At 52.0% G+C, this 14013-nt stretch overlaps 1 protein-coding gene across 2 annotated transcripts in view; it reads left to right on the plus strand.

Annotated features, from left to right (window-relative positions):
* The window catches only part of LOC149867837 (myosin-IIIb-like), a 42487-nt gene that overhangs the window by 22761 nt on the left and 5713 nt on the right, over positions 1 to 14013 (plus strand). For both annotated transcript variants that reach the window (XM_090037399.1, XM_090037398.1), the window contains 5 exons: positions 9715 to 9762; positions 10676 to 10767; positions 11364 to 11495; positions 12102 to 12226; positions 12376 to 12563. In XM_090037399.1, the coding sequence (XP_089893525.1) occupies positions 9715 to 9762; positions 10676 to 10767; positions 11364 to 11495; positions 12102 to 12226; positions 12376 to 12563 (585 nt within the window). The remainder of the gene's footprint in view (positions 1 to 9714; positions 9763 to 10675; positions 10768 to 11363; positions 11496 to 12101; positions 12227 to 12375; positions 12564 to 14013) is intronic.

Below are 14013 nucleotides of genomic sequence, written 5' to 3' on the forward strand. Positions count from 1 at the left end.
CACCCTTGAAAGGGTCTCAAGATCCTCTCCTGGTTGACAATAGCTTCCCTAGAGGCTGGCAGGGCTCCAGTGGATTTGGATGAGGTTTTGCAGTGAAGTAGTGATGCAGACTGGGGTTTAAGTATTTTAACTGGAAGCTGTTTGTTGATGTTTGTGCATGGCTTGGAGGCCACACAGCAGGGTGGCTGGGGCACTCCCTGCCTTGAGCCCTGCCCTGGGAACTAAGGCTGTGCGAAGCTTCACCAGCTGTTTTGTTTTGACTCATTTTGAGCTCAAAACAGTGAAATTGAAACAAAATGGAGGGCTTCGAAACAGCCCCAAAATGAAATGAGGGCAATTGAAACGTTTTGAAAGTTTCATAACGTTTCAAGTTTTGAAGCTGAAGCTGAAGCTGGGCTTTCCTGTAGGGAAAAAAAGTAAGGAGAGGGAGGGGGAAGAGGGGGGAAGGACTGCTCTCATATTGACTATGTAGCTGGCCAGTGACTGTGATCATTCCCTGAGGTCCCTTCCAATCCTAATGCTCTGGGGGAGGGATGGAAAAACAGCATACAAGACAGCATTGTTTGAACTGGCCTGCTTTCTGCCTTGGGGTCAGTTACTGAGCTGTTTTCCAGCAGCTCAGCAGTGTCAGACAACAAAGGCTACCATTCATTTTTTGCTTGCTAGCCTAGCAAGAGGGATTTCAGAATATCTTTTTCTTCTACACGCTTTTATTTTATTATTCTATTAATTGATTTATTCTTTTCAATTTTATAATTCTATTGGATAGGATTACACTATAGAATTTAATTTATATAGGAAGGTAAATGGATTTTATATTTTATTTCTATACATTAAAAGCTTGCAACATACATACATACATTACAGAATTTATATAGGAAGGGAGATGCATTTGTTTTCTATACATACCTTGCAGCACACACACATACACTCAAGGTCTGGAATAGCCTGCCATCGGAGGTGGTTCAAGCACCTACACTGAACACCTTCAAGAAAAAATTGGATGCTTATCTTGCTGGGATCCTATGACCCCAGCTGACTTCCTGCCCTTCGGGTCGTGGGCTGGACTCAATGATCTTCCGAGGTCCCTTCCAGCCCTAATGTCCATGAAATCTATTAAATTATCAAATTTATATAGGAAGAGAGATGTATTATATTTGTTCTTATACATTTATAGTTTGCACCACACATACATTATAGAATTTATATAGGAAGGCATATTTATATTTGTTTTTATACATTTATAGTTTCTTTGCACCCACCTACACTATTGAATTTGTATAGGAAGCAAGACATACTATATTTGGTTTTATATGTTTATAGTTTCTTCTTTGCACCCACCCACCCATACACACTACTGAATTTATATAGGAACGTGAATAAATGTATATATTTGTAGAAAAGCAAGACATGAAAAACACTATGAAGCGTGGGGGAAAGGCAGGTGGTGGCAAGACTTCAGGGAGGAGTGGAAGAGTGGGTTTAGGGAGAAGCATAAGTTTGCCACCCTCCAAACTGAGACACAGCCTCTTTCCTCCAGCTAGAAGGGATGAGGCTTCTATAAACAGCAAGGAGAGGAGAGCAATGCCACTGCCTGTGCCTGAGACTGCATCCCCTCCATGAGCACCAGCCATAGCCCCCCTGCCCATGACAACAAGAAGCAGCAGCACCAGCACAACAGCCTTCCCAACCCTCATTTTACTTCTCATGCTGAGCCTTCCAGTACCAGAGGAAGAGCTGGATCTGGATCTCAGTGCCCTAGTAAGGGAAATTCTGGGGAAGGAGGGGAAATCATCTGAGTTTGTGCTCCACACCCCTCAAGTTTCCCCTAGAGCCTTTCCTCGAGGTCACCAAGACCATCAGCACTGGCAGCGCTCTCCTTAGCCAGGTGATCCCTATAGTGAAGGAACTTCAGAGCCAAATGGAAAGCTTCCAAGGCATCAGTGTTCCTGGCTGGGGCAAGCCGCTGTCACCAGACATGCAGGCACTGGTGAGGCGGCTGAAGGAAGAGGGGGAATTCACTGTCTCATGCTAGCATGCCATCCACCAGCCAGTCTCCTCCTCCACCACAGGCTCTGCCAGTGTGGGCAAAGGGCATGGCTTCCATGGTGGGGTCCAGAGGCACCAGACCCCACCATCAGGCAGGTAGTGCTCAGGCCTTGGTGGCTGCCTATGTCACTGAGGATGTGGAGTCACTGCTGTGTGACCCCTTGGCCTACTGGGCAAGCTGTGGCCAGATCTGGCCACGGTTGCTCACGAACATCTGTTCTGTCCACTGACCAGTGTGCTGAGTGAGAGGGTGTTCAGCATTGCTGGGGATGTTGTGACACCCCCATCGTACCTGCTTGAATCCTGGTTTGGTGGAGCAGCTGGTGTTCCTCAAGGTGAATCTCCCACTGCTGAGGTTCCCCAAGCTCCAGGTGCAGATGGAGTGAACGCCACCATCCTCACTCCGTCTGTACCTATTTCCTTTTTAAATTTTTTTCAAAACCATTTAATGCCCCTGTCTCAGAGCTGGAGAGGGCACTCACTGCATCACCAGCCAGCAGGGGAAGAACATGTCCTGCTGAGCTTCCGTGCCAGGATGAACTTGAAGGTATGGGTTGGGGCTTTGGGGAAGGAGGAGGCCCCAGGTTCCGGGCATGACCACTAAAACTTCACTCTGCCAGGGTCAGGGAGGCCTGGTGGGACTGCTGGCAGTGCAGCAGCCCCAGGAAATGCCAGTACCAAAAATCCCTTTGGTGAAAGGTGGGTAGGAGGCACCGTAACCTCCAGCTACTGCACCCTTGCTCGCTCACTCGTTCACTCACTCCTGGCTATGGAAAGCCCAGACCTGTCACATCTTTGACAAGCCTGAGGCTTGCTGGTTTCAGTGGAGTTGTGAGGCTCTCAGCTTAGTTGCCTGAGATGCCAGCTTTCAGGTTGAAAAACCCTTTGTCAGGCTGAGCAAGCACATGCAGTTGGTGTGTCTGCTGGTCGTGGATGGAAAGAATAGTAAAAAAGCCAGAGGCTGGCATGGCACTGGCTACAGGATAGGACCCAGAGACTTCTCATGAACGGATCTGTGTCATCCTAGTGCGAAGTGGCCAGTGGTGTCCCTCAGGGGTCCATGCTTGGACCAGTGTTTTTCAACATAGAGGGTAAAAAGAAGGTCCCAGGTAATGTGGGGCCCTTGCAGGATGCCATGGGAAACTTGGTCGTCACACGAAACAGCAAGGCTAACATGTTTAACGATTTCTTTGCCTCCGTCTTCCTAAGTAGGGACCAGAACAGCCACCTCCCTGCTGGGCCCCCCTCGGGCCCTGGGGGAGGCACACCTGGGACACGGGTTAGCGAGGATTTAGTTAGATTTCATAGATTTCATAGACATTAGGGCTAGAAGGGACCTCGGGAGATCATCGAGTCCAGCCCCCTGCCCAAAGGGCAGGAAGTCAGCTGGGGTCATAGGATCCCAGCAAGATAAGCATCCAAGTTAGGGAGCTTCTGGAGGGGTTGGACATATTCAAGTCAGCCGGCCCGGATGATCTCCATCCTAGAGTTCTAAAGGAACTGGCCGAGGTCATTGCAAGTCCCCTGGCACAACTTTATGAGCACTTGTGGTGCTCTGGTGAGGTACCAGAGGACTGGAAGAAGGCCAACGTGGTCCCCATCTTCAAAAAAGGCAGGAAGGAGGACCCGGGAAACTATAGGCCGTTAGTCTCACCTTGATCCTAGGCAAGCTGTTCGAGAAAATTATGCTGGCACACATCCAGGAGGGGCCAGCAGGGGACTGCATGCTTAGGGGCAACCAACACAGGTTCATCAGTGGCAGGTCCTGTCAGACCAACCTGGTGGCCTTTTACGATCAGATCACTAGATCATTAGATGCAGGGGTAGCAGTGGATATAGTCTTCCTGGACTTCCGGAAGGCTTTTGACACCGTCTCTCACCCTGTTCTCATTAAGAAACTGGGGGGCTGTTGTGTAGACACCCACACAGTCAAATGGGTCACCAACTGGCTGGTGGGCCACACCCAGAGGGTGGTAGTGGATGGGTCCTTCTCAACCTGGAAGGATGTGGGCAGTGGGGTCCCCCAGAGCTCTGTCCTTGGGCCCGCACTGTTCAACATCATCAGTGATTTGGATGAGGGGGTAAAAAGCACCCTGTTCAAATTTGCTGATGACACTAAGATGTGGGGGGACGTGGGCACACTGGAAGGATGCAACAGGCTACAATCAGACCTAGACAGGTTACGAAGGTGGGTGGACGAGAATAGGATGGGTTTCAACACAGACAAGTGCAAGGTGATGCACCTCGGGAGGAACAACCGGCACCATACCTACAGGTTGGGGAACTCCCCTCTTGTCAGCACAGAGGCGGAAAGGGATCTGGAGGTCATCATTGACTCCAAGATGAACATGGGCCGGCAGTGTGGAGAGGCAGTAAGGAAGGCCAACCGCATCTTGGCATGCATCCACAGATGCATCTCGAGCAAGTCCAAGGATGTGGTCCTCCCCCTCTATGCAGCACTGGTCAGGCCACAGCTGGAATATTGCGTCCAGTTCTGGGCGCCACACTTCAAGAAGGTTGTCGACAGCATGGAGAGGGTCCAGAGGAGGGCCACTCGTATGATCAGGGGACAACAGGGCAGGCCCTATGAGGACAGGCTGCGGGACCTGAACCTGTTCAGCCTCCAAAAGAGAAGGCTGAGGGGGGATCTTGTGGCCTGTTATAAACTAGTCAAGGGGGGATCAGCAGGCATTGGGGAAGTCACTGTTTCCCCGAGCACCGCCAGGAGTGACCAGGAATAACCGTCACAAGCTGGCAGAGGGTAGGTTTAGGTTAGATATCAGGAGGCACTACTTCACAGTCAGGATGCCTAGGGTCTGATACCAGCTTCCAAGAGAAGTGGTGCAGGCTCCTACCCTGGGGGTGTTTAAGAGGAGGTTAGATGAACATCTTGCTGGGGTCATTTGACACCAGTATTCTTTCCTGCCATGGCGGGAGGTCGGACTAGATGATCTGCTCAGGTCCATTCCGACCTTAGAACCGATGAAACTATGAAACATCTTTATCAATGATTTGGGTGGTGGAGTGAAAAGATTGCTGGCACACTAGAAGGGAGGAATAGGTTGCAATTGGACCTAAATTGGTTACAGTGGTGGGTGAATGAGAACAGGATGGGTTTCAACACTGACAAATGCAAGGTGCTACACCTGGGGAGGAAGACCCAGCAGCAGACCTACAGTCTGGGGAACGCCTTTCTTGTCAGTACAGAGGCAGAAAAGGATCTTGGAGTCATCATTGATGCCAAGATGAACATGGGCCGGCAATGTGGGGATGCAGTCTGGAAGGCCAACCGCACCTTGTCATGCATCCACAGATGCATCTCGAGCAGGTCCAGGGAGGTGATCCTCCCCCTCTATGCGGCACTGGTCAGACCGCAGCTGGAGTACTGCATCCAGTTCTGGGTGCTGAACTTCAGGAGGGATGTGGACAAGACGGAGAGGGGCCAGAGGAGGCCACTCGCATGATCAGGGGGCAGCAGGGCAGGCCCTACGAGAAGAGGCGACAGGACCTGAACCTGTTCAGCCTCCACAAGAGAAGGCTGAGGGGGATCTAGTGGCCTGTTACAAACTAGTCAGAGGGGACCAGCAGGCACTGGGGGAGTCCCTGTTCCCCCTAGCATGACCAGGAGTGACTAGAAATAATGATCACAAGCTGGCAGAGGGTAGATTCAAACTAGACATCAGGAGTCACCACTTCGGCACCTCTCGGGGTGGCTAGGATCTGGAACCAGCTTCCAAGAGAAGTGGTGCTGGCTCCTACCCTGGGGATCTTTAAGACAAGGCTAGACAAACACCTTGCTGGGGTTGTTTGACCCCAGTACTCTTTCCTGCCATGGCAGGGAGTTGGACTTGATGATCTGCTCAGGTCCCTTCCGACCCTACAAACTATGAAACTAAGTTCACGGATGACACCAAGTTATGGTGCAGTGTGGTCATGCCAGAAGATAGGTTGCAGTTACAGGTGGACCTGGACAAGCTCAAGAGTTGGGCAGACCAGAATCAGATGAAGTTTAACACTTCCAAGTGCAAGATGCTCCATCTGGGGGCAAACAACCCTCACCATACATACATACAGGCTCGGTGATGACAGCTAGACTTGCACCATGGCCGAAAGGAATCTAGGGGTAATTCATAGAGTCATAGATTCTTAGACACCAGGGCTGGAAGGGACCTTGAAAGATCATCGAGTCCAGCCCCCTGCCCCAGGGGCAGGAAGTCAGCAGGGATCATAGGATCCCAGCAAGATAAACATCCAAATGTCTCTTGAAGTTGTTCAAAGTAGGCGCTTGAACCACCTCGGGTAGCAGTCTATTCCAAATCTTGGGGGCTCGAACAGTAAAGAAGTTCTTCAGCCTGAAATGGTCATGGAGGAGTTTGTGATTACTTGACCTTGTCATCCCTTGGGGCGCTCTGGTGAACAAAAGTTCCCCCAGATCCTGGTGAACACCCCTTATAAACTTATAGGTGGCCATCAGATTGCCCCTGAGCCTGCGCTTTTCCAAGCTGAAGAGTCCCATAGCTCTCAGCCTGTCATTGTAAGGTCTGTTTTCCTGACCTCCGATCATGCGTGTGGCTCTCTTCTGGATTCTCTCAAGCTTCTCCACATCCTTCTTGAATTGTGGATCCCAAAACTGGACACAGTACTCCAGCTGCCACCTCACCAAGGCCAAGTACAACAGGAGAATGATGTCCTGGGATTTGCTTGAGAAGTATCTATGGATGCAAGCCAGCATTTTGGTTGCTCTACAAGCTGTAGCATCGCATTGAAGGTTCATGTTCATCTTGTGATCAATCATGGCCTCCAAGTCTCTTTTGTCTGTAGTGCTAGCCAGCATAGCGCTGCCGAGCCTATAAGCATGCTGCAAGTTTTTCCTCCCAAGGTGAAGAACCTTGCATTTTTCAGTGTTAAACACCATCGTGTTCTCATCAGCCCATTTCCTGAGTCTGTCAGAATAAGCCTGGATCACCCTCCTATCCTCAGGTGTAGACACTTTACCCCAGAGTTTGGTGTCATCAGCAAACTTGGCCAATTCATTTCTGATACCAATGTCAACTTCATTAATGAAGATGTTAAATGGTATAGGCCCTAGGACACAGCCTCAGGGGACCCCACTGGTCACAGCACACCACCACAATTGACTTCCATCAACCACCACCCTCTGGGTCCTACCACGGAGCCAATTCCCCAGCCAGCGGGTCGTGGTGAGGCCGAGGCCGCAGTTAGTCAGTTTTGCCAAGTGATGATCAATGGGATACCAGATCGAAGGCTTTTTTAAAGTCAAGATTTATGACATCAATCTCTTCTCCCTTGTCCAGGTGATAGGTCACCTGGTTGTAAAAGGAAATAAGACTGGTCAAGCAAGACATACCTGCAACAAACCCATGCTGGCTATTCCATAGAATGTTGCCGTCAGCCAGTCTGTTAAGAATGGCCTCTTTGATAATCTTTTCCAAGACCTTCCCTGGGATAGAGGTCAGGTTGATGGGCCTATAGTTAGCTGGATCCACTTTCCTCCCTTTCTTGAAGATCGGCACCACATTGGCCTTCTTCCAGTCTTCGGGCACTGCACCAGAGCGCCAGGAGTTTTCAAAGATCCGTGCCAGGGGCTGGGCTATGACGCTCGCCAGCTCCTTGAGTACCCTGGGGTGTAAACTGTCAGGACCAGCTGACTTGAAGGTACGCAGCCTCTCAAGGTGTTCCTTCACGAGGTCAGCATTGATGGAGGGTAAGGAATCTCCCTTGTCTAGGCCTCCCTGTCCTGCAATAGGCAGGGACACCCCATGGGACTGGTGAAGAACCAATGCCAAGTACCCATTGTAACCCATTGAAAAACCGACACAAAGTAATAATTGACCATTGCATGAATATGAGCTGTCAGTACAAGGTGACAGTCAGCAGGACAAACACGCTGGCATGCATCAACTGATGCATCTCATGTAAAACTAAGGAAGCGATACTCCTGCTGTACTCAGCACTGGTGAGACTGTAGTTGTGGCACCCAGAACTGGATGCAGTACTCCACTTCAATATGGACATGGAAAAACTTGAGAGGGTCCAGAAAAGTGTATGATCAGGGACTTGCAAGGCAAGCCATACAAGGAAAGGCTGAAGGACCTGGGCCTCTTTGGCCTAAAGAAGAGAAGTTTGAGAGGGAACATGATAGCAGCGTACTGCTAGATCAGCACAGTGCCTCAGGAGCTCAGTGAACAGCTGCTCACTGGGGCATCCTTGAGGAAGATCAGGACCAATGGATGCAAACTCCTGGAAGGCTGCTTCAGGCTTAATACCAGGAAAAACTCCTTCACAGTCAGGGTGTCTAGAGTGTGGAATAAACTCCCTCCAGAGGTGGTGCAGTCACCTATCCTGTAGGTTTTCAAGAGGAGACTGGATAGTCATGTTGCTGGTGTCACCTAACCCCAGTTGTCTTCCTGCCTACAGTGGGGAGGTTGGACCTGATGATCCAGCCCGTAACAATCTATGAATTTATCTATAAAAACACAACGTAACCCATGACACACCACAAGTAACGCATCATTTAAATATCCAAAACAACATCTTTATTTTTTCCATTCAATTCTTTTATAAAAAGAAAGGCTCTCTGACAGTTTGGCTCCCTGAGATGCTGCTGCTGTGCTGCTGCTCACGAAGTTATTATTTTACCTGTTGTCATTTAAACTGGTGGACTGGACTGAGGCTGTAGGGGAGGAGGAGACCTCATTGGAGCACACTACCATGTCATGTAGATGCCCCAGCACCAGTGGGGGCACACCTTGCACACACGCACGCACACGCACACACACAGAGTGAGGGCGTGCCTTAACATACATGCTGGAAAAGAAGCTCCTGCAGGAGAGGAAAGAAAGGCTCTGTCACAGTTTGGCTGCCTGAGATGCTGCTGGTGCTACTGTGCTAGTGTTCACTAAGTTATTTTATACCTGTTGTTATTGAAAGTGGTGGACCGGGATGAGGCTGTAGGGGAGGAGACCTCATTAGGGCACATTACCATGTCATGTAGATGTCCCAGTGCCAGTGACGGTACACCTTAACACAGACAGTCACCCATGTCATGCGTTTTGCCTGTCAGCAGCTTGAGGTGCAGTTTCCCAGAACTCCCTGCACCTGTCTCCTTGAAAGTTGGCAGGCTTCATGGCCTCAAAGGGGGCTATCATCCCTACAAGTTTCATCTGAATCAGGCAAGAAATATCACAGTTATAGATAGTTCCATGCTTCCCTATTACAGCCTATGGACAAAATGTTGAAACAGCATCGAAACAGTGAAACAGTTTCAACAAAAGGAAATGGAGCAGCTGTTTCAAAACTAAACGCAACTTGAAACAAAACACTGTTCAGTTGAAACAGAAGTCGAAATGGAGCAGTGCCATTTCATGCAGCCCTACTGGGAACCTTCCAGGCCAATGAGTGGAAGGGAAAAAATCCCCAGCAGAAGCGCTGTGCGTCTGGGAGGAGGAATGGGGCGTGTTAGTGTGTCCAGACCAGGGCCAAATGACTGTGTAGCCCCTGTTCAGTGTGTCCTGCCATTTAGGAAGCAGTATAGAGGGGTGTGGGGTGCCCCTCCCATCCTGGTGGTGCCTCTTCAGGGCCAGGGGCTATTCTCACTGCACTAGGTGGAAATGAACTTTTCACTGTTTTCTCTTCCTTTCTCAGCTGTTTAGAAATTTTGCAGAGCACGGAGCTGGCAGGCTGGAAGTGCGGGTAGGTATGGGGCTGTGCCCCTGAGGCAGGGCTGGGCTGACCTGACCCTGGCAGGGCTGGTGTTGGAATTCAAATGACCCAATGAGTAATTCAGCTAAAATATCATTATTAAATCCAAAGGTCAATAGTTGTTCAGTTACTTTAAACAAACGCTTTAAAATACTGTAACAAAATGCTAAGTATAGAGTAGATAGCAGTGATACAGTACTTATTAATGACCCACACCCATGTAGTAATTACAGTTCCAAACAGCTGATCACAATGCTTACAACTGAGCTAGCAAGAGAGAGTGCAGCTGTCTCATACTGGCTGGCTCCAGAAGATCAGCTCACACTAGCAAAGAATCCATCTTTCCTGCCTCTCTCTTATACCACCCCAGATTTCTCATTACATCACCCTCCTCTGAGTGCTAGAAATGGGTCAGAACCAGCCTAAACTTTTGAAAGACTAATCTTGTCAATCCCTATGCACAAAACCTTCCTTCTTTCATTGTTGATGGCTCCAGGAGGTCTAGGCAGGAAACTTCCCTGACACTGTGGCCTACCAATGTCCTTCCTATTGTTCACCCACCTTTTCTCCTGCTTTAGCAGATCTCTGGCTTATCACACTTTGTCCTGCTTTCATTAGCATGTTGAGTGTGCATGTTTGCATGCCCCAAATCACAGGTTCCTGAAAGTCTCCTGCTTGCACCCAATAGAGTAAAACATTCCCCTCGTGTTACATAACTACAGTGCAGACCATGATTCCTGCAGCGGGGCTGCAGCATCGGGGTGAGGGTGGCCAGGGGCAGCACTGACCAGGTCTCCACAGGCAGAAACCTTCCATGTCCTGGGGCATGCTCTGGGGATGGGGCAATTGCAGGTGCTGGGATGGACCATGCCTCACCCTATTGTCTCTCCGCTTGTCCCCTCAGGAAGTCCTGTCTCTTCTTCAAGTACTGGCACCAGGAGCAGTTGGCAAGGAGCATAGAGCACTTGGAAAAGGCAGTGGTCACCATCCAGAAGAGTGAGTGTGGTGTGTGGGGGCAGAAGGGCCCCCCTCCTCCGAGGGACCCTGTCAGACCAGGCCAAAGGGGCAGCTCGTCTCCAGTCCTCTCCTACCATGGGGGAACCTCCTTAGCATCATAGGCACTGGGGCTGGGCAGCCTGCCCAGGCTCCATCCCTGCTTTCCCACCAGGGCCCCTATGGCATGACAGTGGGACAGGCAGGGTTGGGGTGCAGAGGAACAGTTTGAGTATGTGCCTGAGCTGGGAAGGTTTGTGAGGGCCTGGGAGGGGGAAGGGCAGGGGGTCGGGTCCACTCCACAGCTAGTTCCTTTGTGCCCGAGGTGTGGAGGCGCTGACCACAAGCTTCACTCTGGAGCATCTGAAGCACTGAGGTGCTCTCGGCCCAGGCCAAGGTCTGGATCGAGACCTTAAACTCGGCTTGAAGTCTGCTGGGAAGCCACTGAGAACCAACAGTGCTGAGTGCCACAGCACCCAGCATGGAGCAGGGATGGGCTCAGCCTTCGCACCTAGAGTGCTGGTACACCGTGTGTGGAGGTCCTGCCACTGCCCAGGGGCGATGGAGACTGTGCTTCTGACTGCCATGTCTCTGGGTAGCCTACAGGGGATTCCACTGCCGGAGGAGCTACCGAGTACTGGTGGCCGAGCGGACTGCCCAGGCACAGCGGCTGCACGAGGCAGCAGAGAGGGAAAGGAACAGGCAAGTTGAGATGGAGGCCCAGGCTCCTGGTGAGTAGCTCATGCCTGCCCTTTCCCCCCTGGGGCTTGAACTCTCACGTGCACACCCTGTTTTCTTATGATTTGTCCCCTGTAATCAGTTGGATTTTTAAAGGCTCTGGGCGCCCAACCAGTGGCGGCCCCCGAATTTTAGTGGGCTAGGCCCATGGCCTTTTTAATTCAAATAGGTCCTTCCTGGGGCTTGACTGCTTACTCAGAGCTCATCCTGGCTGCCTTACTCCCCGCCGTGGTGGGGGGAGGAAGCGGGAATCGGTGTCACTGCCTCCTCCAGCCTCACTCCAGCCCTCCCCACTTTGGAAATGCAGCCCCCTTCCTAGGGGAACAGTACCTAATCTGGGAAGGCCACATGCCCTGAGCTGGGATGGGAAAGGTGCCTCCTGGCCCCAGCACTGTCAGTGCCCTGCCATGGGTGCATGGGGCAGAGACCCCTCCATGTCCTGCACTGTGGCTCCAGTGGGGCAGAGCTGAACCAGTCTCCATGGGGCTGGGGGAGCATGGTGTGGAGCCCCTCATCCTGCAACAGCCCGCTCTACTGTGCCCTGGGTGTGATGGGTGGCCCTTACGTGTGCGCTCCTCCCTTGGAGTGACTCCCTGCAGAAACAGCCACCCCACCGGTCCCAGTGCCGCGGAGGAGACGTCTGTGGCCCCCGTCCCGCACTCAGGCTGCCACCAACCTGCCACTGCAGCCCCCCATCCCACGTCCCCGCAGCAAGCTTACAGAGGTAACACCCTGGCACTGATCAGTGCCATCCCTGGGGAGCTGGGCTGTACCCTGGCAGCAGGGACATGTGTGCAAGCTTTGCCGTGGGGAAGGTAACTAGCTTCCTCCTGGCTCTCATGCCCTGCTCCCCTCTGCTTTCCTCTGCTCCAGTCCACTCCCTTCGACAACTTCCTGCATGCTGGACCCTGCCCCACACTGGGGACAGCTGGAGATGAGGCAAAGAAGAGGCAGATCAAGAGGGGAGCAACATTGCGCTGGTTCCGGGAGACGCAGGCCCGGAAGGTGCTGCAGGACGACGGGGCCTTCCCCAGCTGGCTGCATGGAATGATCAGCAGGAGGTGGGTAGGGGGCAGCTCCTTGAGGAGCTGGAGGGAGTGGGGCCTTCTTGCCCTGGTCATGAGCTCCTGCCTGTCTCAGTGATGTGCCTGGGACCAGGGCGCATGGGCTGGGCCAGCAGGACAAGGACTGCGCCCCCGGAAGCAGTGATGCTGGGGATGCCAGGGCCGCACTGCAGCGCGAGCTAACGCATGGTGAGCAGGGAGGTGACTTGGCCTCTGCAAGCAGCAGTGGCAAGGCTGCGGCTGGTTAGTGCAGCCTCTTTAGGCACCATGGGGTAAAGGAATCTTGAAGCATTGGTGAGGGGTAAAGGGGAATCAGGGATGATGATCTTAGGGCTGGAGAGAGAGCCTGAGACACAGGGATGGGGGCATGTCAGCTGAGTGGACCAGGTCTTTATTGGAAGGAAGATGGGGGGGTGCTCAGATTACTGTCTGTGTACCTCTGTACCTGGTTGTTGTGTGAGGGCTTGTTCCCACAAGACTTGAGAGCAGGTTAGATGCCTGCCTAGGAGGGTTCAGACAGGGTGATCCTGCCCAGTGCAGGGGGCTGGCAAAGTGTGACCTGCTGAGGGCCCTGCAGCCCAGCTGCTCTACACTTCAAAGCCCAAGGGCTGGAAGCTGAAGCCAGATGAGCTCAGATGAGCAGTTGGTGCCTGGTTTCTGGTGGCCGGTGCGGCTCACTCCCTGGAGCCAGATCCCATGGGGACATTGGGAAGCCCTGGAGATGGTTTAGCTCAGCGGGTCTTAGTTGGGGATTGTCACATCTGGGGTGTGGCAGATCCCATTAAGGGTGCTGTAGGCACCGCACAACATGTAGGCACCACAGCTAGGTGGACAGACACATGCACAGGATTGGCAGGATAAATCTGGAGATTTCATAGAGGAATCCAGGGCATCACAAGTGCCCTGCCCTGCCCTGGGCTTGTTCTTGGCAGCATAAGAATTGCTCTGTTACTTTCCTGTATTCGAAAGCAAATAGAAGCTCAGAGCTGGCATTTTTCGAGGGGGTCTCAAGTCTGAGGAAAGGGGCATGAGCCCAGAAAGGGGGAGAAAGCACTGCTTTAGCTGAATGTGAGCTATTGGGCTGGTGCGGGAGTAATGGGTGTGCCCTGGGACACAGGATGGTAGACCTGACAAACTGGTCAGGGGGGATCAGCAGGTATTGGGGGAGTCCCTGTTCCCCCGTGCGCTGCCAGGAGTGACCAGGAATAACGGTCACAAACTGGCGGAGGGTAAGTTTAGATTAGATATTAGGAGGCGCTACTTCACAGTCAGGGTGGCTAGGGCCTGGAACCAGCTTCCAGGGGAAGTGGTGCAGGCTCCTAGCCTGGGGATTTTTAAAAGGAAGTTAGATGAGCACCTTGCCGGGGTCATCTGACCCCGGTGCTCTTTCCTGCTAAGGCAGGGGGTCGGACTAGATGATCTACCTAGGTCCCTTCCGACTCTAGCT

This window comes from Crocodylus siamensis, chromosome 3, assembly GCF_052110815.1.
Source record: "Crocodylus siamensis isolate JL-2025a chromosome 3, ASM5211081v1, whole genome shotgun sequence".
NCBI classification, from domain to species: Eukaryota; Metazoa; Chordata; order Crocodylia; family Crocodylidae; genus Crocodylus; species Crocodylus siamensis.